At 43.0% G+C, this 24,867-nt stretch overlaps 1 protein-coding gene across 3 annotated transcripts in view; it reads left to right on the top strand.

Annotated features, from left to right (window-relative positions):
* The first annotated feature begins 257 nt into the window (after positions 1–257).
* mta1 (metastasis associated 1) overlaps positions 258–24,867 on the top strand; it is a 41,418-nt gene continuing 16,808 nt past the window's right edge. The window contains exons 1-4 of one of the 3 annotated variants that reach the window (XM_029729581.1): positions 260–340; positions 435–535; positions 6,693–6,760; positions 15,179–15,272. In XM_029729581.1, the coding sequence (XP_029585441.1) occupies positions 508–535; positions 6,693–6,760; positions 15,179–15,272 (190 nt within the window). In that variant the 5' untranslated portion in view covers positions 260–340; positions 435–507. Of the gene's footprint in view, positions 536–6,692; positions 6,761–15,178; positions 15,273–24,867 lie in introns of all 3 variants that reach the window. The other 2 variants (XM_029729582.1, XM_029729580.1) reach the window with 2 other exon arrangements.

Raw genomic sequence — 24,867 nt, 5'->3', positions numbered from 1 at the left:
ACACCTGGTTTCCCAGGTCTAAATAAGTCTCTGATTAGAGATGAAAAAAAGCAGTGAAACTGGCTTCAGTGAGGTTGAGCGGGCTAGACAGAGGGAGATATGAACAGACCACAATCAAATGTATTTTATTTTTTTTGTAGGCTACTCAAACAGCAACAGTGTAATACTTTATAAATGTTCCCGTTAGTTTTGAAATAACACAACGATGCTGAATAGTGGCCCCTCCTCGTTCATGCACTGACTTCCAGGGGAAACCGCTTTGTTACGAACTGTATCCACATTTTACGCGGGTGAACTCAAGTCCGCCTCAATTAAAAACACAGCAGGCCTACCCAGAGAAGTAGGGTTTTTGGAGAAATAATGCGTACTGTCTCTTTAAGATCTCTTGGCTAGTCTGCTTCGTATTGATCAATCCACCATTTTCCAACACACAGCGGCGGCAGTGGTAACAGCGACGGCTACTGCGAGAGATAGCCCTACCTGGAGACGCCAGGACCCGGGGCAGTCATGGCAGCGAACATGTACCGGGTTGGAGGTAAGGGGAACACAGTTATGGACAATTTAGTGTCCTTTATGTCGCGTTCTCCCTGGTTCGTCGCGGGTTTTGCAGCCATGGTTTTGTCCGTTTTTATTTTTTTTATTTCCTAAAGCTAAAGTGCCTTGTGCTTCAGTCAGTGATGAAGATGATGGTGACTGAGGAGGAGGAGGATGGTGATGAAGAGTCTCGTAGGGACCCCGGGTTTTTTTCCCCTCGTTGTTTCTAAACGTATCGCTGCTGTTACACAAACCAATATGGTCGGATTTAGTTAACATTTTAGTTTTTATTAAAATAATTATTCAACGATACGCTTTTAAAAGTAAAGTTTGGCTTGCCAGTCGGCTAGCTAACGCATTAGTTGGCTAACAGGCTATTTGGCATTTTGTATTTTGAGGCAGAGCACGATAACGTTATTAACTGCTGCTGGTCTCTGAAGTTGTACTTTCAGATTTATAATAAAGTACAATAGTGCCTATTGTCTAGTCAAAGTAGCTGTATTATATCAGACTGACCTTTTTTGAGTTTATATCAAATTCATCAGCATTTGCGTTTCATAATATGTACAACTTTACAATAACAATAGCTACCTAGCAAGGTTAGTCTACTCGGGTTGAAGTTGACTTAAATGAGTTTCCGACTCACCTGGCTCGTTCAGTGCATGGGAATAGTTAGTATGCTGAGGTCCGGTGTCACACTCCCCTGCAATACGTTTAAAGTAGTTTGTCAACAAATTGGTAACTGTATCCAGCAGTAGTCTAGTCGAGCCACAGGTTTTAAACCAAGCTTCATTCATTGTCAGCTGGTGTGAAAATGTTTCTGTTTGACCCCAACAGTGTGTGTCAGCAGCACCAGATGTGGATTGTGATGGATGGGGTCAATGGGACCAGTCATAGAGGAAACCATTTTTACTTATTTAACATAGAGGAAACAATACTATGTAACAACAATAGCCTAGCCTACCCTCTAACTATTAATTCATGTTAGCTTTCAGTTGTTTATGAATCATTTGTTTGTTTGTGAGACAACTCTCTGTCACGCTAGTGTTCCTAAAATATAGAGTTTAGTTGGCACTGTACAGAAATGGTAACAGTTATTCTGTCTGTCTGCTTGTTATCATGCTGATTCTGCTCAATAGAGGACCCATTTCATTGTTTTGGAAAGTGGGGAATTCAAGCCACTCATTGCTGTGCACACAGTTAGTGCCACAGAGTAGTTTACGGCAGATCATTTTAATTGATAGCTGGGGAATGCAACTTTTTGACAGCAGATTCATTACAGCGGCGCACTCATTTTTAGAAATGATGGACTTTTGATGGAACTGTCTGACAGTTTCTCAAGAACCTCTGATGAATAGCCATTCAATCAGTGCCAAGATGGTAAAGGTAAGCCTACATTTTAGAGGGAGAAATTATTTAGAATAGCCATGTCAATCAATAAAATGTATTTTATGAAACCCTTTTTACATCAGCAGTTGTCACAAAGTGCTTTACAGATACCCAGCCTAAAACCCCAAGGAGCAAGCAATGCAGAGGCAGTTCAGCGCAGTGGCTAGGAAAAACTCCCTAGAAGGCAGTAACCTTGGAAGAAACCTAGAGAGGAATCAGGCTCCAAGGGGTGGCCAGTCCTCTTCTGACCTGCTACATTCCCTTTAGGTCCCGTTTGGCCCTACAACCACAGTCGTTGCCTCAGCTCTTTGGTTCAATGTCGAACCGCTGGTGGCAGTACACTGAAATCTAATAAGGTCCAGGATCAAATGGATGCCACTCTGGGTAGGTGCCTTGAAGCGTGGACAAAGCCTGTCACACATACACAGTAGGCTAGCTAGGCCCTAATGTCTTTGTTTCCCACAGCAGATTACTCTTCTGGGCCTTCAACATTTTCTACCCCAAAGTCCATTTACCCTTACTCCTTCCGATAGATCACTTATTTGTCTTTGTTTTCTGTAGATCACTCTTCTGGAGAGCGAGCCTCATCTGGCATTTAGGGTCCCTGACCATTTTACCCTCCAAAACCCAAAGGAAATGATAAAAACAAGGGTCTGTATGGTTGTTGGTTGTTTTTCATTTTGGAGTCACACAGCATTATTGTGAACTAACATCATAGTATCCTAAACTGATCTCCTGTCTCTGGCATAAGAGGAAAGTTGCTTGATCAGTAGCATCAATCTGGCATTTTCAGCTTATTGTCTTGGCTAACACGCACTGAATGAGCACCAAATTGTCATCATGGCCACTTTCCCTGTAGGTGTGTAGTCTCAGGCCCCCTGGGGTCAAAGTTCAGGAGAGGATCCAGGTAGTTGGTTGCTTGGACAAGCTTTACTATTCAGTTGGATTGGCTCTTCTTTGGTAAAAGCCCCCCATGGCACTATCACATGGAATCTTCCTTACAAATGTGATTGGCTGCATGTCATGCAGAGAGTGCATGATGGGATCGATGTTTGGGTAAAGGAAGACCGTAAGGACAGAAAGCAGCAATATCTTCAGCAAGTGTCCCTCAGTGGAAATGTCAATCACTGACCCCTTGAGTGTGATGTACTTCTGCGTTGCTTGCTCTCAGTACTTATACAGAAGCCCGATGTGACAAGGGCTTTATTAATACATTTGATGTGATTTCGATCCGCAGCAATAACCGGAACATTTTCCCAGCAGAGAACATATTGTGACGGTAAAATGACAAGTGACCAGTGGCAACACAGACGTTTGTACACTGTGTCTCCTCGGAGCCAAACTGTGGTAGACAGCATAGATACACAGCATCTCCTTGGCAGCAGAATTGATACAGGCTCTCTGACAGAGGGTGAACACACTGCTCAGATAGGAAAAAGGTGGAGGCTATGCCTTCTAACAGTCAGACAGTATGGAGGATCATACCAAGTTTGGCTAGTGTTAGAACAGGCCCTGCATTTTCTTTACCTATCTGAGTGAGATAGATGGACAGACTGTCTTTGGGGCTCAGCTACATGCTACGATTGGCTCTGAGGGAATTTGACTGCACTGTGACGTGGCGGGTAGTGATGGCGCATGATTGGCTGAGGCCGGCAGTGGGGGAGGGGTGGGGGTAGCAGACGCTGGCTGTGGGCACATGCAGGCTGATCTGGCAGGAGGGTAGGCAAGGGCTGGCAGAGACAGGCAGGCAGGAAGAGAGACTGACAGAGTGAGCTGGAGAGACGGGCAGGCAGGTTTGCCTGTTCTGTATGTTTTTTATTACATTTTCGAGCTCTTTTGAAGGCTGTGGTTGAGCATGTTCAGTGTAAGATTCGCTGCATGTTTCCCATTAGTAAACCGCTCAAATTGAGTTGGTTAGTGTACTTGCTACAGGAGTACACACGTGAGTGCATGGCTGGACATGTACAGTGCCTCTGGAAAGTATTCTGACCCCTTGACTTTTTCCACATTTTGTTATGTTAGTCTTATTCTAAAATGTATTAAATAAATACAAATCCTCATCTACACACAATACCCCATAATGACAAAGAGAAAACAGGTTGTTATACATTTTTTGCAAATTTATAAAAAATAGGAAACAGATCTTATTTACATAAGTATTCAGACCATTTGCTATGAGACTCAAAATTGAGTGCAGGTCCATCCTGTTTCCATTGATCATCCTTGAGATGTTCCTACAACTTGATTTTGAGTCCACCTGTGGAAAATACAATTTTCAATTGATTGGACATGGTTTGGAATGGTCCCAGAGTTGACAGTACATGTCAGAGCAAAAACCAAGCCATGAGGTCGAAGGAATTGTCCGTAGAGCTCCGAGACAGGATTGTGTCGGCACAGATCTGGGGAAGGGTACCTAAAAATGTCTGCAGCATTGAAGGTTCCCAAGAACACTGGCATCCATCATTCTTAAATGGAAGACGTTTGGAACCACCAAGACTCTTCCTAGTGCTGGCAGAAGGGCCTTGGTAAGGAGGGTGACCAAGAACCCGATGGTCACTCTGACAGCGCTCTAGAGTTAGTCTGTGGAGATGAGAGAATCTTCCAGAAGGACAACCGTCTCTGCAGCACTCCACCAATAGGGCCTTTATGGTAGAGTGGCCAGACGGAAGCCACTCCTCAGTAAAAGGCACATGACATCCCGTTTGGAGTTTGCCAAAAAGCACCTAAAGACTCTCAGACCATGAGAAACAACACTCTCTCTGGTCTGATGAAACCAAGATTTAACTCTTTGGCCTGAATGCCAAGCGTCATGTCTGGTGGAAACCTGGCACCATCCCTATGGTGAAGCATGGTGGTGGCAGCATCATGCTGTGGGGATGTTTTTCAGCGGCAGGGACTGGGACACTAGTCAGGGTCGAGGAAAAGATGATCGGAGCTAAGTACAGAGAGATCCATGATGAAAACCTGCTCCAGAGCGCTCAGGACCTCAGACTGGGGCGAAGGTTCACCTTCCAACAGGACAACGACCCTAAGCACACTGCCAAGACAACACTGGGGTGGCTTGGGGACAAGTCTCTGAATGTCCTTGAGTGGTCCAGCCAGAGCCTGGACTTGAACCCGATCGAACATTTTTGTTGTGCAGCAACGCTCCCAATCCAACCTGACAGAGCTTGAGGATCTGCAGAGAAGAACGGGAGAAACTCACCAAATACATATGTGTCAAGCTTGTAGCGTCATACCCAAGAAGACTCAATGCTGTAATCGCTGGTAAAGGTACTTCAACAAAGTACTGAGTAAAGGGAAAGAATACTTGTGTAAGTGTGATACTTTTACATCTTTTATTTTTAATAAATTACCCCCCCCCCCCCAAAAAAAAAAAATTATAAATCTGTTTGCTTTGTCCTTATGGGGTATTGTGTGTAGCTTGAGGGGGAAAAAACTATTTAATCAAGTTAACAAAATGTGGAAAGTCAAGGGGTCTGAACTTTTTAAAGATTATTGAAATGTAATTTATTTATTACATTGCTCTTTGTTTATATGAACCGGGGGGGGGGGGGGGGGTTTGTGCTGTTCCGTGAAGGGAGTAGTACACAGCGTTGTACGAGATCTTCCGTTTCTTGCCAATTTGTCACATGGAATGGCCTTCATTTCTCAGAACAAGAATAGACTGATGAGTTTCAGAAGAAAGTTCTTTGTTTCTGGCCATTTGGAGCCTGTAATCGAACCCACATTTGCTGATGCTCCAGATACTCAACTAGTCTAAAGAAGGCCAGTTTTATTGCTGCTTTAATCAGGACAACAGTTTTTAGCTGTGCTAACATAATTGCAAAAGGGTTTTCTAACGATCAAATGGCCTTTTTAAAATTATAAACTTGGATTAGCTAACACAACGTGCCATTGGAACACAGGAGTGATGGTTGCTGATAATGGGCCTCTGTATGCCTATGTAGATATTCTATTAAAAATCAGCCATTTCCAGCTACAATAGTCATTTACAACATTAACAATGTCTACACTGTATTTCTGATCAATTTGATATTTTAATGGACAATTTAATTTTCTTTCAAAAACATGAATTTCTAAGTGACCCCAAACTTATATTATTTCCTAGGAGAGCAGAGACCTGCTCAGTCAGACGAGATGTAGAGTTGGGGACTGGAGAGGATGGGGATAGACAGACAGTGGAGGGAGACTAAAGGGGGAGACGAGGGGAGGGGTTTAGCTCCAGGCAGCCTATCAAGTGTGGGGTATGATAATCTGACATTAGTCAAGTTGCATGCAGGTTTAAGAGGAGAGGCACGCACTCTACTAAGCCCAGGGCCTGAACAAGGAGAGGAGAGGAGCAAGAGGGAGGAAGGAAGGAGAGGAGAGGAGCAAGAGGGAGGAAGGAAGGAGAGGAGAGGAGCAAGAGGGAGGGAGGGAGGACTGCAGGGGGGAGGAGAGGGGCTAGGTCAAGAGCAAGGGGAATGGGGGTGAAAGGAGAGGAGCTGGGTCAAGCGTACAGACGGAGGGAAAGAGGAGAGGGAGCTAGAAATGCAGAGGACAAAGAATGGGAAGATAATATTGGAAATAGTGTTTTGATATACTGTACAAGCTATTGAAGTCATCCATTGGTCCAGGTGGCCAAATCACTCCGCAAGAGTACAGTTGACGCTGTCTCTGTCTGTTGGCTATACAGAGTAGGCTAACCTTGTTAAGACTACTGACGTGTTTTCTCTCTCTCTCTCCCTCCTCCTACTTCTCTTCCCTCCACCCCTTTTCCTCAACAGATTATGTTTATTTTGAAAACTCATCCAGTAACCCACTGCTGATCCGGCGGATAGAAGAGCTCAACAAGGTGAGACAGTGGTGCGTGTGTGTACAGTCTCTCTGGCCCTAACTAGGGTTGTGGTGGTCATGAAATTGCCAGCCGGTAATTGTCACTCAAATAACTGCTGGTCTCACGGTAATTTACCGTTAATTAACATAAACACGTTTTAGCGTCTCAGGGCTTCCACGCATAGCCTTCAAGCAAGCCACTGATGCAGATCTTGGGAACATGAATCCATTTATTATAGCCTGCACCATCACAATAAATCCATTACTTAATTTAGGCTAAAGAAACATTAGGCTATATTCTCTCATCATATTTCAGAAGAACAGAATGGAATATTCTGAGTCTTATGTTAGGCTCTGATCTAGCTATGCTATATGGCCGTGGGCTACAGCAGTTCATTTGGCAGATAAGATTTTCTTCTAATTCCTGTAGCGTTACATTATTTTATACTAAGAAGAATACCGTTGAACATGGCTGAGTAAAATTGCAAGGATATTTTCCCGAAGGAGTGCGCACATGCAGGTGTTCTGTGTTGAGCGGTTAACGAAGAAATGGGTCCTCTTACATACCTAATTTAATTATTTGTGATACACACTAGTGTTGCATGGTATACCAGTACCACAGTAATATCATGTTACCAAAATGTCATACTTATGATACCAACATTTTCAAATACTGTAGTTCCATTTCGTATGATACTACCTATTTATTTATATAAAATAACATTCTGCCCTACCTGTTTAAAGTCCCCCCCCCCCCCCCCCCCCCCCCCCCGGTCAGACCCTCCTCTAACCCGGACGACGCTGGGTCAATTTGTGCGCCCCCTATGGGACTCCCCATCACGGCCATTGTGATACAGCCCGGGAAGAAACTCGGGTCTGTAGTGACGCCTCGAGCACTGCAGTGCGGTGCCTTAGACCGCTGCGCCGCTCGGGGAGACCAGTTGCACCATGCTGTGTTAGCCTATATTCTTTTCTTTCTAATACATTCTAAGGTTTGTATTAGTGTTGTCATGATACCAAAATGTTACTAACGATACCAGGCCAAGTATCACAATACCTAGTGGTATCACGATTCCACGGGGGGGGCATATTTGACTTTCTATCGAGTTACACATGCATTTTATATAGTTTCACAAAGTGTGTTGCGGGCTGTTTTTCAAACTAATCCTGGATCACAAATGATTGGTTTGATAACAAACGTTGTTCAGTCATGTCACCTAGCTAGCTAACAATCTGGTACTGTACAGTAGGTTTAGGCTAATTTGATTGGCACAGGAGTCTGCTACTCATGAGATGTGCTTTAAAGGTAGGATTCATATAGGCCTAATGTAAGCCTAAACTATATCACAAATCAATTTCTTTCTGGTGCTCCTTAAATTTGGTTTGTGGCCTAACCTATTAAAAGTTGGGAGCAGTGCTTGTGGGAGAGCGAGAATAGTGTGTGTTTTAATATGAGGGAGACAGTGTGGGAGGGAGAGTGTGTGTTTTAACTGAAGAGTAGGTTTCATGCAGTGTTTTCCCTTACTGACACAGTGACATGCAGATCATTATGCATGTACATACACTTAGGTTGGAGTCATTAAAACTTGTTTTTCAGCCACTTCAACCACTCCACAAATTTCTTATTAGCAAACTATAGTTTTGGCAAGTCGGTTAGGACATCTACTTTGTGCATGACACAAGTAATTTTCCAACATTTGTTTACAGACAGATTATTTCACTTATAATCCTGTGGCTCAGTTGGTAGAGCATGGTTGCAACGCCAGCATGGTGTGTGCAACGCCAGGGTTGTGGGTTCGATTCCCACGGGGGGCCAGTACAAAAAATGTATGCATTCACTACTGTAAGTCGCTCTGGATAAGAGCGTCTGCTAAATGACTAAAATGTAATGTAAATGTAATGTATCACAATTCCAGTGGGTCAGAAGTTTACATATACTAAGTTGACTGTGCCTTTAAACAGCTTGGAAAATTCCAGAAAATGATGTCATGGCTTTAGAAGCTTCTCATAGGCTAATTGACATAATTTGAGTCAATTGAAGGTGTACCTTTGGCTGTATTTCAAAGCCTACCTTCAAACTCAGTGCCTCTTTGCTTGACATCATGGGAAAATCAAAAGAAATCAGCCAAGACCTCAGGAAAAAAAAAATGTAGACCTCCAAGTCTGGTTCATCCTTGGGAGCAATTTCCAAATGCCTGAAGGTACCACGTTCATCTGTACAAACAATAGTACAAACAATAGTACGCAAGTAAACACCATGGGACCACGCAGCCGTCATACCGCTCAGGAAGGAGATGCGTTCTGTCTCCTAGAGATGAACGTACTTTGGTGCAAAAAGTGCAAATCAATCCCAGAACAACAGCAAAGGACCTTGTAAAGATGCTGGAGGAAACGGGTACAAAAGTATCTATATCCACAGTAAAACGAGTCCTATATCGACGCAACCTGATAGGCCGCTCAGCAAGGAAGAAGCCACTGCTCCAAAACCGCCATAAAAAATGCAGACTACGGTTTGCAACTGCACATGGGGACAAAGATCGTACTTTTTGGAGAAATGTCCTCTGGTCTGATGAAACAAAAATAGAACTGTTTGGCTATAATGACCATCGTTATGTTTAGAGGAAAAAGGGGGAAGCTTGCAAGCTGAAGAACACTACCCCAACCGTGAAGCACTGGGGTGGCAGCATCATGTTGTGGGGGTGCTTTGCTGCAGGCGGGACTGGTGAACTTCACAAAATAGATGGTGTCATGAGGTAGGAAAATTGTGGATATATTGAAGCAACAGCTCAAGACATCAGTCAGGAAGTTAAAGCTTGGTCGCAAATGATTCTTCCAAAAGGACAATGACCCCAAGCATACTTCCAAAGTTGTGGCAAAATGGCTTAAGGACAACAAAGTCAAGGTATTGGAGTGGCCATCACAAAACCCTGACCTCAATCTTATAGAAAATGTGTGGGCAGATCTGAAAAAGTGTGTGCAAGCAAGGAGGCCTACAAACCTGACTCCGTTATACCAGCTCTGTCAGAAGGAATGGGCCAAAATTCACCCAACTTGTGGGAAGCTTGTGGAAGGCTACCTGAAACGTTTGACCCAAATTAAACAATTTAAAGGCAATGCTACCAAATTCTAATTGAGTGTATGTAAATGTCTGACCCACTGGGAATGTGATGAATGAAATAAAAGCTAAAATAAATCATTCTCTCTATTCTGACATTTCACTTTCTTAAAATAAAGTGGTGATCCTAACTGACCTAAGACAGGGAATTTTTACTTGGATTAAATGTGAGGAATTGTGAAAAACTGAGTTTAAATGTATTTGGTTAAGGTGTATGTAAACCTCTGACTTCAACTGTATATTCCTTCCTCCCTTTCCTCCAGCCAAATCACAGGTAGGCCTTTGGCTGATTTGCTCATATTTGTGTTATATGCAGTATTCTATTATACACTAAACAGTGGGAAATGAAAATCAATCTGCTGTATTGAGTAGAAGTGTGAATTTCAGTGACAGGTTTTTGCATAGCACATGCGCAGAACGGGAACAAGGGTACATGGGACGGGGCGAACAGGACGCTAGTCCACCGATTTTATTATATTCCCCCCACGGTATCGTGATACTTGGCCTAGTATCGTGTTAGTAACATTTGGTATTGTGACAACACTAATACAAACTAAATGTATTTGCCTTTTTTTTTCTCTAATACATTCTAAGGCTGCATGATGCAACTAATGATTTGAAAAAAGTTGCAAGAAAGGAAAGAACTCTGCTATTTCACGTCATCAGTCTTTCATCCAGAATTTGACAAGCACTTGATAATATTCTCACCTGTCAGACTATTGTCAATTTTGATTTGGTCTTTACATATAGCCTACTAATATGTGTGGATTTTATTTATTTAAAATGGCCCACAAAAAAACCATGTAATCCGTAGGCTGCACTTGAATAGGGAATGGAGGAAGAGCTTCCCATGTCAAGGTAGGCTACACTGGTTGAAAAGCAGATTGATGTGCTTCATTTTAAGAATTTAGCAAATAAGTATAGCAGCACGGGGAAGCTGGCATCCTCTTTTAAAATGGAGGGGAATCAAAACTCATGTTTTCACACGCTATTGCGCAGTTACTGGGCTGATATGAATACGTTTCACTAGGCTCTGTATGTAGGTTATGAGCTCTCCAACCATGTTCCAGGAGTCCTAGGCCTATAGGCTATGTTTGGAGTTATTTGGACTCTTTAGTTGTGATAGGCCTATATGTTTTTGATAAGGTTTCTATGGGATAGACTATATGCATGCCACTAGGATTTGGAAAAAGTCAATATGTGCAGTTTCTTGTCTTAGACTGAACATGCTGGGCTTCATTCACAAGTGATAATATTGTCACCCATCAGACTATTCTCAATTTAATCTTTTACATATACTAAATAATGTGTGAAATTAGTTTGGGATTTAGAATGGGCTATTTTCATGCACCTGTATGCACTTCAACCTCTCCCTGTCTGAGTCTGTAATACCATCATGTTTCAAGCAGACCACCATAGTGCCTGTGCCCAAGAACACTAAGGTAACCTGCCTAAATGACTACCGACCCGTAGCGCTCACGTCTGTAGCCATGAAGTGCTTTGAAAGGCTGGTCATGGCTCACATCAACCATATTATCCCAGAAACCCTAGACCCACTCCAATTTGCATACCGCACAACAGATCCACAGATGATCCAATCTCCTCTATTGAGACTCTGAGAACCCATGCCAAATCTTTTCAGTCTCCTGAGGGGGAATAGGCTTTGTCGTGCCCTCTTCACGACTGTCTTGGTGTGCTTGGACCATGTTAGTTTGTTGGTGATGTGGACACCAAGGAACTTGAAGCTCTCAACCTGCTCCACTACAGCCCTGTCGATGAGAATGGGGGCTTGTTCGGTCCTCCTCTTCCTGTAGTCCACAATCATCTCCTTTGTCTTGATCACGTTGAGGGAGAGGTTGTTGTCCTGGCACCACATCGCCAGGTCTCTGACCACCTCGCTATATGCTGTCTCATCGTTGTCGGTGATCAGGCCTACCGCTGTCATCGGCAAACTTAATGATGGTGTTGGACTCATGCCTGGCCGAGGGGACTGAGCACGCACCCCTGAGGTGCCCCCGTGTTGAGTATCAGTGTGACTGATGTGTTGTTAACTACCCTTACCACCTGGGGACGCCCGTCAGGAAGTCCAGGATCCAGTTGCAGAGGGAGGTGTTTAGTCCCAGGATCCTTAGCTTAGTGATGAGCTTTGAGGGCACTATGGTGTTGAACGCTGAGCTGTAGTCAATGAATAGCATTCTCAAATAGGTGTTCCTTTTGTCCAGTGGGAAAGGGCAGTGTGGAGAGCAATAGAGATTGCATCATCAGTGGAGCTGTTGGGGCGGTATGATAATTGGAGTGGGTTTAGGGTTTCTGGGATAATGTTTTTTTTTTTATGTGAGCCATGACCAGCTTTTCAAAGCACTTCATGTCTACATACATGAGTGCTACGGGTCGGTAGTCATTTAGGCAGGTTGCCTTAGTGTTCTTGGGCACAGGGACTATGGTGGTCTGCTTGAAACATGTTGATATTACAGACTCAGACAGGGAGAGGTTGAAAATGTCAGTGAAGACCCTTGCCAGTTGGTCAGCGCATGCTTGGAGTACACGTCCTGGTAATCTGTCTGGCCCTGCGGCCTTGTGAATGTTAACCTGTTTAAAGGTCTTACTCACGTCGGCTGCAGAGTGATCATTCGCCCGGAACAGCAGATGATCTCATACATGTTGCAGTGTTACTTGCCTCGAAGCGAGCATAGAAGTAATTTAGCTCATCTGGTAGGCGTGTCACTGGGCAGCTCTCGGCTGTGCTTCCCTTTGTAGTCTGTAATAGTGTTTAAGCCCTGCCACATCGGACAAGCGTCGGCGCAAGTGTAGTACGATTTGATCTTAGTTCTGTATTGACGCTTTGCCTGTTTGATGGTTAGTCGGAGGGCATAGCGGGAGTTCTTATAAGATTCCAGGTTAGGGTCCCGCTTTTTGAAAGCGGCAGCTCTACCCTTTAGCTCAGTGCGGATGTTGCCTGTAATCCATGGCTTCTGGTTGGGGTATGTACGTACAGTCACTGTGGGGACGACATCATCGATACACTTATTGATGAAGCCAGTGACTGATGTGGTGTACTCCTCAATGCCATCGGAAGAATTCCGGAACACATTCCAGTCTGTGCTAGCAAAACAGTCCTGTAGCATAACATCTGCTTCATCTGACCACTTTTTTTTTTACTGACACAGTCGCTGGTGTTTCCTGCTTTAATTTTTGCTTGTAAGCAGGAATCAGTAGGATAGAATTATGGGTCAGATTTGCCAAATGTAGGGCGAGGGAGAGCTTTGTACGCATCTCTGTGTGAAGTAAAGGTGGTCTAGTTATTTATTTTTCTTTCTCTGGTTGCACAATTAACATGCTGATAGAAATGAGGTAAAACTGATTTAAGTTTCCCTGCATTAAAGTCCCCGGCCACTAGGAGTGTCGCCTCTGGATGAGCTTTTTCCTGTTTGCTTATAGCGGTATATAGCTCATTGAGTGCGGTCTTAGTGCCAGCATCGGTCTGTGGTGGTATGTAGACAGCTACGAAAAATTTAGAAACTCTCGAGGTAGATAATGTGGTCTAAAGATTATTATGAGATACTCTTCCTCAGGTGAGCAAAACCTTAAGACTTCCTTAGATATCGTGCATCAGCTGTTGTTTACAAATATACATAGACCGCCACCCCTTGTCTTACCAGAGGCTGCTGTTCTATCCTGCCGATAGTGTATATCCCGCCAGCTGTCATTCATGTCGTCGTTCAGCCACGACTCGGTGAAACACAATATATTAGTTTTTAATGTCCCGTTGGTATGATATAGTTGCTTTTTAGTTTGTCCAATTTATTATCCAGCGGCTGTACGTTGGCCAATAGTATGGATGGCAAAGGCAGATTAGCCACTCGGTGGCGTATCCTCACAAGACACCCCGCTCTCTTTCCGCTATACCTCTTCTGTCTTTTTCTCCTGCGAATGACGGGGATGAGGGCCTGTTCGGGTGCCTGGAGTAAATCCCTCTTGTCCGACTCATTAAAGAGAAATTCTTTGTCCAGTTCAAGGTGAGTAATCGCTGTTCTGATTTCCAGAAGCTCTTTTTGGTCATAAGAAATTGTAGCAGCAACATTATGTACAAAAAATGCGAAAAATCTAACAAAATAGCAAGGTTGGTGAAGAGCCCATGAAACGGCAGCCATCTTACAACCACCATCGTACAAGCTTTTACGGCAGTTATTTTTCATGCCAGCCAGGTAAGCTACTCTGGTTGTAAGCGTAGCAATGTGCTTAATATTAAGAAAGTTGGGAAATAAATATAGTAGGCTAAGCGTAGAGAGAGCATCATTTTTTTTTTGTGCATAGCCTACAGAATAAATGTTATAAGTGCTTATAGGAACACTTATTTCATTCCATGCATCAACCAGCTATGAGGAGCTGGCTTTCTCTGCGCAACTGGGGATCCTATTCCCCTCAAACTCTGAATGCCAGGGCTCTCATGAAATGTTTCATTCGATTGTATTTGCATTGCCGTCTGAGTGATTAGCGGGACAGTAGATCGCTGAGTACCATACCATTAGCGACTAGCTGTTAGCAAGTTTGGTAGGCTACTAATGGCCATCTGCGACATCAGTGTGCAGTTTTGGAGAAGCCTAGTTACTGTGATTCAACGGTCACGTAGAATTTGGTGAGGTATGACTCATGACTGCCGGTGTGGTGGTGATACTGTCACCGTAACAGCCCTAGTCCTAACAGGTGCCAACTGTCCTGTCTGGTTGTTTTATTGTACTGGAGACTAGTGTCTGTCTGTGATTGACAGTAGACACAGAGCTGAGTATAGGCCTAGCTAAGCTGCCTCTCTCATGTCACTCAGTCAGCCTGCCCACACAGGCATAACACAGGCTCTTTCCCAATAAGTCTCTCCTGGATCCCTCATTCTTCGAATCCTCAACGCATTGGAGGAAAAGGTAAGGGGGGGGACTTTGGGTCATCTTCTCCGAAGTCGTTTGAGAAGGAAGGAGGTGATGAATCAAGCGAAGACTAATTCAGAAAAATGTACCTCATCGTCGATGAGTAGTCAACCCGCTTTGATCAACCAATCAACACTGAAATGTCAAATACTTTAGTTATTACGCAGGCCTAGCCTAGTTGTACTACTGTTTCTACAACCTGTAAAACCCAGACTTCACCAGGCTAGTTTCTCATTAGTACGTATAAGCCTGGCTGGTATTGATCTTTCTGTTCTCAGATCAGCAGCAAACTCCAACTCTACTCTCTCGGTGTGTGACCAATGACGTGTGGCAGGCTGGGCTGGCGGATTACGGTCGTTACCATGGTAACCCTCCATCTCATCTCTCTCACGTTGTGTTGCAGACTGCCAATGGAAACGTGGAGGCTAAAGTGGTGTGCTTCTATCGGCGCAGGGACATCTCCTCGACGCTCATCGCCCTGGCCGACAAACACGCACGTGAGTGACACGCACGGTTCACTGTTCAGTCAGAAGTCTTCACCAACTAACCACTGTTCAACATCGAATGCCAAAATTCAAATCCCCTAGTATAGTGAGTGTTCAGTCAGAAACCACTTTTAAATGGATGGAACCTTTAAACAGGCTATTCTCATTCCATTAAAACGTCTTGCAAGAGACACCTGTTCACTAACCACCATTCAGCATCCAATGACACTTCATCGCCTTGTATAGATCACAGATGGACAGTTTGACTCAAGTGCTCTTGTGTATAAGGTTTTCAGATGCGCAATCTTAACCTAATTGAACCTAATGACTTCTGCCTGAAGAGTGAATGTGTAGTGAAGGACCTATGTATCCGTCTTGGACTAGTCTAGGCCAATGTCACTGTTTTGTGTACGTTTGCTCGTCTATGCAGAATTGTGTTTGCGTCGTCGTGTGTGAATGACTGTGCATGCCAGCATTGCTTTATTTGTGTGTGTTATTTTCCTCCCGATTGTGTGTATACAAGCTAGCTTTTCAGTGTTTGATGCTGTGAGGGTTGTAGCTGTTGCTGCCGGTAGCTGTTGCTGCCGGTAGCTGTGAGGGCTGTAGCTGTTGCTGCCGGTAGCTGTGGTTTCACTGGGCTGCTCATTACTGGACCTTTTTATGTTGAGACTGAGAAGAGGGAGCTCTGCATCAGACCCAGGGTATGACTGACTAGAGAATTTAAGCCTTCTAGACTGCAGCACTCCCAAGGCCTAACTCACTGACTGCACTACTGTGTCCACTCATACGACTGAATCTGTGGGGCTGAACGTTAGGTTGGGTGTGGTAGCGTGTGTGCAGAGAAGTGGGGGGATTCTGTGGCAGTGGTTTATTTTTTGTGGACCACACAGTCAGCAAGGAGGAGCTCTACATTTAATTTAAGGGGCTTTATTGGCATGGGAAACATATGTTTACATTGCCAAAGCAAGTGAAATGGATTAAAAAAAACAAATGAAAAAAAAAATAGAAGTGAAATGAACAGTAAACATTACTCACAAAAGTTCCAAAAGAATAAAGACATTTCAAATGTTGTATGTCAGTGTTGCAATGATGTGCAAATAGTTAAAGTACAAAAGGGAAAATAAATAAACATACATATAGGTTGTATTTACAAGGGTGTTTGTTCTTCACTGGTTGCCATTGTGGCAACAGGTCACAAATCTTGCTGCTGTGATGGCACACTTGTGTTATTTCACCCAATAGATATGGGCATTTATCAAAATTGGATTTGTTTTCGAGTTCTTTGTGAATCTGTGTAATCTGAGGGAAATATGTGTCTCTAATATGGTCATACATTTGGTAGGATGTTAGGAAGTGCAGCTCAGTTCCACCTCATTTTGTGGGCAGTATGTCTGCGGCAGCCTTTCTCAATAGCAAGGCTATGCTCACAGTCTGTACATCAGTCAAAGATTTCCTCAATTTTGGGTCGGTCACAGTGGTCAGGTATTAGCCGCTGTGTACTCTCTGTTAAGGGCCAGTAAATTCTTTCCTGTGTGTCAAGTAATTATCTTTTTGTTTTGTCATGATTTGATTGAATCTAATTGTGTTGCTGTCCTGGGGCTCTGTGGGGTCTGTTTGGGAACAGAGCCCCAGCACCAGCTTGCTTGGGGGCTCTTCTCCAGGTTCATTTCTCTGTAGTTGATGGCTTTGTTAGGAAGGTTTGGGAATCACTTCCTTTTAGGTGGTTGTAGAATTTAACCGCGCCTGTCTGGATTTTGTTAATTAGCGGGTATCGGCCTAATTCTGCTCTGCATGCATTATTTGGTGTTTTACATTGTACACGGAGGATTTGGTGTTTGTCCCATTTTGTGAATTCTTGGTTAGTGAGTGTACCCCAGACCTCACAACCATGAAGGGCAATGGGTTCTATAACTGATTTAAGTATTTTTAGCCAGATCCTAATTAGTATGTCGAATTTTATGTTCCTTTTGATGGCATAGAAGGCCCTTCTTGCCTTATCTCTCAGATCGTTCACAGCTTTGTGGAAGGTACCTGTGGCGCTGATGTTTACACCGAGGTATGTATAGTTTTTTGTGTGCTCTAGGGCAATGGTGTCTATATGGAATTTGTATTCGTTGTCCTGGCAACTGGGCCTTTTTTGGAACACCCATTATTTTTGTCTTCCAGAGATTTACTGTCAGGGCCCAGGTCTGACAGAATCTGTGCAGAAGATCTAGGTGCTGTTGTAGGCCGTCCTTGATCTGGTGCTTCTATCCCCAACCATCAGCAAACAGACATTTGACTTCAGATTCTAGTAGGGTGAGGCCGAATGCTGCAGACTGTTCTAGTGCGATTGGCAATTTGTTGATATACATGTTGAAGAGGGTGGGGCTTAAGCTGCATCCCTGTCTCACCCCCTCCCCCCGGCCCTGTGGAAAGAAATGTGTTTTTTGCCAATTTGTATTTTGTTTGTGTACATGGATTTTATGTCGTCCCCCCCCCAACACCACTTTCCATCAATTTGTATAGCAGATCCTCATGCCAAATTGAGTCATGCTTTTTTTAAATCAACAAAGCATGAAGATTTTGCCTGTTTGTCTATTAGGGTGTGCAGGGTGAATATGTGGTCTGTCGTATGGTAATTTGGTAAGAAGCCGATTTCACAGTTGCTCAGTACATTGTTTTTGCTGAGGAAATGTACGAGTCTGCTGCTAATGATAATGCAGAGGATTTTCCCAAGGTTGCTGTTGACGCATATCCCCCAGGAGTTATTGGGGTCAAATTTGTCGCCACTTTTATGGATTGGGGGTGATCGGTCCTTGGTTCCAAATATTGGGGAAGATGCCAGAGCTGAGGATGATAAACAGTTTAAGTATAGCCAATTTCATTTAGGATACCATCAACCCCACAGGCTTTTTTGGGTTGGAGGGTTTGTATTTTGTCCTGTAGGTCATTCAATGTAATTGGAGAATCCAGTGGGTTCTGGTTGTCTTTAATAGTTGATTCTACGATTTGTGTTTGATCATGTATATGTTTTTGCTGTTCTTTGTTATAGAGCCAAAAAGATTGGAGAAGTGGTTTATCCATACATCTCTGTTTTGGATAGATAACTCTTTGTGGTGGTGTTTGTTTTGAGTTTTCCAATTTTCCCAGAAGTGGTTAGATTTTATGGATTCTTCAGTTACATTGAGCTGATTTCTGACATGCTGTTCCTTTTTCCGTAGTGTATTTCTATCTTTAGTGATTCACCATAGTGAAGGCGTAGGCTCAGGTTTTCTGGGTCTCTATGTTTTTGGTTGGATAGGTTCTCAATTTCTTATGTTTTTGCATTCTTCATCAAACCATTTGTCATTGTTAATTTCTTAGGTTGTCTGCTTTACATTTTATTTTTTGATAGGGAAGCTGAGAGGTCAAATATACTGTTTAGGTTTTTTTACTGCCAAGTTTACACCTTCACTATTACAGTGAAACCTTTTCCAGGAAATTGTCTAGAAGGGATTGAATTTGTTGTTGCCTAATTGTTTTGGTTGTTCTCCACACAATTTTCCTTCCATCTATAGCATTTCTTTATTATCAGTTCCTTTGGCTTTGATGCCACATGATTTTGCTGTGATGTCAGTGGACTGACTGAACGCTCTAAGAGACTCTGGGTTGAGGTCAGTGATAAAGTTCTCCACAGTACTACTGCCAATAGATGAGCTATATGTGTACCTACCATAAGAGTCCCCTCAGCCTACCATTCACTATGTACTTACTAGAGGTGGACCGATTATGATTTTTCAACGCCGATGCCGATTATTGGAGGACCAATAAAAGCCGATGCCCATTTTATTTGTAATAATGAAAATTACAACAATACTGAATGAACACTTTTTATTTTAACTTAATATAATACATCAATCAAATCAATTTAGCCTCAAATAAATAATGAAACATGTTCAATTTGGTTTAAATAAGGCAAAAACAAAGTGTTGGAGAAGAAAGTAAAAGTGCAATATGGGCCATGTAAAAAGCTAACGTTTAAGTGCCTTGCTCAGAACATGAGAACATATGAAAGCTGGTGGTTCCTTTTTAACATGAGTCTTCAATATTCCCAGGTAAGAAGTTTTAGGTTGAGGTTATTATAGGACTATTTCTCTCTCTCTACCATCTGTATTTCATATACCTTTTGACTATTGGATGTTCTTATAGGCACTTTAGTATTGCCAGTGTAACAGTATAGCTTCCATCCCTCTCCTCGCCCCTACCTGGGCTCAAACATCGAAAACAGCCACCCTCGAAGCATCGTTACTCATCGCGCCACAAAAGCCGTGGCCCTTGCAGAGCAAGGGGAACAACTAATCCAAGTCTCAGAGCGAGTGACATTTGAAACGCTATTAGCGCACACCCGCTAACTAGCTAGCCATTTCACATCGGTTACACCAGCCTAATCTCGGGAGTTGATAGGCTTGAAGTCGTAAACGGCGCAATGCTTGAAGCATTGCGAAGAGCTGCTGGCAAACGCACGAAAGTGCTGTTTGAATGAATGCTAACGAGCCTGCTGCTGCCTTCCACCACTCAGTAAGACTGCTCTATCAAATAATAGACTTAATTATAACATAACACACAAATACGAGCCTTAGGTCATTTTAATATGGTCAAATCCGGAAACTATTATTCTTTCAGTGAAATACGGAACCGTTCCGTATTTTATCTAACGGGTGGCATCCATAAGTCAAAATATTCCTGTTACATTGCACAACCTTCAATGTTATGTCATAATTACATAAAATTCTGGCAAATTAGTTCACAACGAGCCAGGCGGCCCAAACTGTTGCATGTACCCTGACTGCGTGCAATGAATGCAAGAGAAGTGACACAATTTTCCTAGTTTAATATTGCCTTCTAACATGAATTTCTTAACTAAATATGCAGGTTTAAAAATATATACTTCTGTGTATTGATTTTAAGAAAGGCATTGATGTTTATGGTTAGGTACATTCGTGCAACGATTATGCTTTTTTCGCAAATGCGCTTTTGTTAAATCATCCCCCGTTTGGTGACGTTGGCTGTCTTTGTTAGGAAGAAATAGGCTTCACAGTTCGCAACGAGCCAGGCGGCCCAAACTGCTGCATATACCCTGACTCTGCTGCACAAGAACGCAAGAGAAGTGACGCAATTTCCCTAGTTAAAAGAAATTGATGTTAGCAGGCAATATTAACTATATGCAGGTTTAAAAATGTATACTTGTGTTTTGATTTTAAGGCGTTGATGTTTATGGTTAGGTACACATTGGTGCAACGACAGTGCTTTTTTTTAGCGAATGCGCTTGTTAAATCACCCGTTTGGCGAAGTAGGCTATGATTCAATGATAAATTACCAGGCACCGCATCGATTATATGCAACGCAGGACAAGCTAGATAAACTAGTAATATCATCAACCATGTGTAGTTAACTTGTGATTATGTTAAGATTGATTGTTTTTTATAAGATATGTTTAATGCTAGCTAGCACCTTACCTTGGCTCCTTGCTGCACTGGCATAACAGGTAGTCAGCCTGCCATGCAGTCTCCTCGTGAAGTGCAATGTAATCGGCCGTGATCGGTGTCCAAAAATGCCGTTTACCGATTGTTATGAATACTTGAAATCGGCCCCAATTAATCGGCCATTCCGATTAATCGGTCGACCTCTAGTACTTACCCAGCGTGGGACAGAGCTCCAGGAGGTGTGACCCGTTTTTGTTGGTTACAGTATGTTTTTGTAGTTGTGTCTAGTGGGACATGCGGCGGAGGGAATGCTGTCACCTCCAGGTAGGTGTTTGTCACCCTGTGTGCTGAGGGTGTCGGGTTCTTGTCTAGTTCTGGCACTTTGTTCGCCACAGACTAGTACATGTCCCTGAGCCTGAAAATTGTTGAGATCCCCCTCTAGGATGGAGAAGCTGTCATCGTTTAAAGTATGGGGATTATATTGGGGGATATAGCTAGCACACGAGGGCATTTTTCTCTGTTGATCATTTCCTTATTCATTTCTAACCAGATGTAAAATGTTCCTGTTTTGACTAATTTAATAGTGGATTAGGTCTTCTCTATACTAAATTAGCATACCCCCTGAGTCTCTTCCCTGTTTCACACCTGGTAGGTTGGTGGATGGGACTACCAGCTCTCTGTAACCTAGAGGGCAACCAGTGCGTCCATCTCTTTTTATACAGTGTTTCTTGTAGGATGACAATGTCTATATTTCCAATTTCTTTGAAGTCTAGTTTGCTGCTCTTTAGGCCAAATGAAAATGATCTCAGACCTTGTATATTCCAGGATGAGATGCCATAATTTCCGGACTATTAAGCGCACCTGAATATAAGCCGTACCCACTGAATTTAAAAACAAATATTATTTTGAACATAAATAAGCCGCACATGTCTATAAGCCGCAGGTGCCTACCGGTACATTGAAACAAACAAACTTTACACAGGCTTTAACAAAACACGGCTTGTAACAAAAAAATAAAAAATTAGCAGTAAGCTTTCGTCGTCATCGTCTGTGAAACCATTGTTGGGCTCAAGAGTTTTCACACATCAGACTTCAGTGCTAATTGAAGGTGCCGCCAGGTCTGTTCTGTCCTAGCAGCTTGGTAGCTTAGTATACTTGTTTACATAGCTTTATATAACAAAATTACCTAGAGATTGTCTTTACATTTTTGGCTTTGAAAGTGGCTTCAGACTGAATATTACTCACTCAGTTTTGTTGGATGGTATTTCCAGGTTCCACTGTGTTTCTTCTACAGGTTTTTCTTTCTTACTAGAATTTACTACATTTATCCAACTGTAATTCTATATTTTTTTGGCAGAAGAACTCAGGAGCCCATGAGCTCTCTCCTCTTACCTCTTTCTCTGTGTTCCTGCGGGAGAACCACTGTTCATTTTTGAGAACCGTGTGTGTCCCGGACAGTCCCAACTTGTGCCGGTTTGTGTGCATTTGTCTGTGTGTGGAGTATGGGCCTCTTGGTTCTATGTGCAGCCAGCACCAGCAGTCAGTCCCTCAAGAAGTCCCAATTGTCCCAAATGGCACCCTATTCCCTATATAGTGCACTACTTGTGACCAGGACTCGTAGTGCACTATGTAGGGAATAGGGTGCCGTTTGGGACGCTACCCCAGACAGACATTTGCAATATGTAAAGTATGCATGTAAGGAATGGTTCTTCACCCCATGGGTGTGGTGGTGGGCTGCTGCTATATCCTGTCTGGTTCTGGAGCCGTCAGCCCAAGGGGAAAATCTGAGGGCCTGTTAGCTTTCCCAACCAGTGTGTGTGTTTGGAAATGGGAGAGGGAACTTCACTTTCTGAGAGTGGCCCTGTGGAACATTGTCCTTGTGTTGTTGATGGCTTTCTTTCTCCATTCTGGATTATTTTGTGTGTGTGTGTGTGTGTGTGTGGTGAGTCACAGATCAAATATTTTCCTTGCCGGGATTCGGTTGGAGCCTTCCCTTAGAGGGCCTGTGACTGCACCCTTACTCCAGGTCTTAGCCCCGCCCCTGTCGGCAGAGCTGCCTCCCGAGTGTTCGGTCCCGCTGATTGACGTGGCCTTTTGCTCCTCTGGCCCCTCCCTCACAGGCCCATGTGACTTAGCCTCTCTTTAATTTCCCTTTCTATTGTTAGAACTGTAGGCCGTTAGTTTCAGTAAACAATAGACATGAATCCATTCACAAACACAAAAGAATAGAGTGGTGAAGTACAGAAGAACTGTTTCTCAATGTAGGCTAGACTTCATAACTTCTAGAAGAATGCATCGTTGAAATAAAGTAAAAGTCCTTCAGAGCTCGGGATCTGAGGTGTCTCTCCTCTCTTCTTTCCCTCCTCTACTCGTAAGGCCTCTCATTCATCAATAATTGAGAATTGGTACGGGCAGGTGAGATGGAGAGGCAATTTGTGGAGAGTATGGATTTGGTGCTGTGCCAGAAAATGGTCTGTGTCTTTTTATGGGTAGAGAGAGTCAGGGCTCAGGGAGTCAGTCAGGGGCTGGTGTTAATGGTGCTACTGCACCTGTCCACCACCTGGATACATACCCCCAGGCCAAAGCAGGCCAGATGGTTGACCCTCTTCAACTCGGGCTGGGAATTGCCTGGGACGATATTAACACAATACCTAAGTGCTAATTCTATATGTATTGTGATTCTATATGCATTGTGATTCGGTACTGTGATTGTATTATTGACTAGGTACAGCCGACTAGTCAAATATAATATAATCCAAAACTAATATTGGGAATCGCATAGGGCGGAGCACAATTGCCCCCACGTCATCCGGGTTTGGCTGGGGTAGGCCGTCATTGTAAATAATAATTTATTCTAAACTGACTTGCCTAGTTAAATAAAGGTTACACACACACACCACTCTGACCAAAAAGTTATTTTGTTGGCATTTACGTATGTCCCCATTACCAGTAAAACATAATCAAAACCTTTTTCTTTCACTTACCCTCTGTGCTGTTTCGTTGTTCAGTCGTTTCATTCTTAACCAGGATTTCCATGGAACGCCGTTTGGGTCTTTGCGTGTCAAAAAAAGATACACGTCAAATAAGCTTGTTGACCAATCAGGACCTGAATATGACTGCACGTCACATAATAATTTAACGCGCTCATTCATTTTTTATCTGGCTATTACACATTGATTACACTATCACTCGTATTTCATGTCACAACGATTCATTGATACGTATGCTATGATGCTGGTAAAGTTGTCTCGCGCACCTACAGGGTTGATCATTTAAAAAAGAAAAACGCGGATGCAAACAATGTTCTTCCACAAAAACATAGCAAAACGACATCTGTTTCAGTAGCTATAGTTAGCTAGTTAACTATATAGCTAGGTGTCATCTAAAATAACCCTAATTTTATAAGACAGTTCTTATTTGATTAATGGTGGTCGGACCCATTTGTGAAGCTAGCCACAATAAGCCCAATATTGGACTTTGCGGTTAGCCTTCAAAATAAAAGTATGTCATTGACAGTGATGTAAATGAATACAAATAGTAGATTTATGCCATAATTGAATAGATCATGCTAAATGAGGTTGGAATGTTATATAAAATCAACAAAATAGAATAATTTGTTAATTTCACATCTGTTAATCACACTGGATGTATTATACTTTAGAATTGCATTGGGGGAATACTTATTTAACTTTACAGCCTTACCTATGGATTGTGGATCAATGACATGGGGTATCAGTCTACTCAGTGACACCCAGAGAACATTAGCGTCGTAGCTCTTATTGCGGGACTCTGAAACAACTGTGAATTGAGTCACATTTATTGTCAACCTATGTGTATTGAACACTATTCCCGAGGAAAAACAATTCTGAGTCTGATAACTCTGAGGAGGATGTTGGGAAAAAATATCTTGTGTATTGAGTAGACTGATACCCCATTTCATTGATCCCCAATCCTTAGGTAAAGCTGTACAGCGCAATATGAATGTCAATACAAGCAATGGGCTGACTGGGGAGGTGATTTCACACACACAGTCCCGCGATAAGAGCTACAACGCTAATATTTGCGTAAACTCTTCACAGTTGTGCTCTGTGGGTGTCACCAAGTAGACTGATACCCCATTTCATTGCTTCAGTTTCCAACCTTGTTGGATCTAGTCTAAATAT

This window comes from Salmo trutta, chromosome 33, assembly GCF_901001165.1.
Source record: "Salmo trutta chromosome 33, fSalTru1.1, whole genome shotgun sequence".
In the NCBI taxonomy this organism is placed as follows: domain Eukaryota; kingdom Metazoa; phylum Chordata; class Actinopteri; order Salmoniformes; family Salmonidae; genus Salmo; species Salmo trutta.
This window is presented reverse-complemented; position numbering and strand designations above follow the sequence as displayed.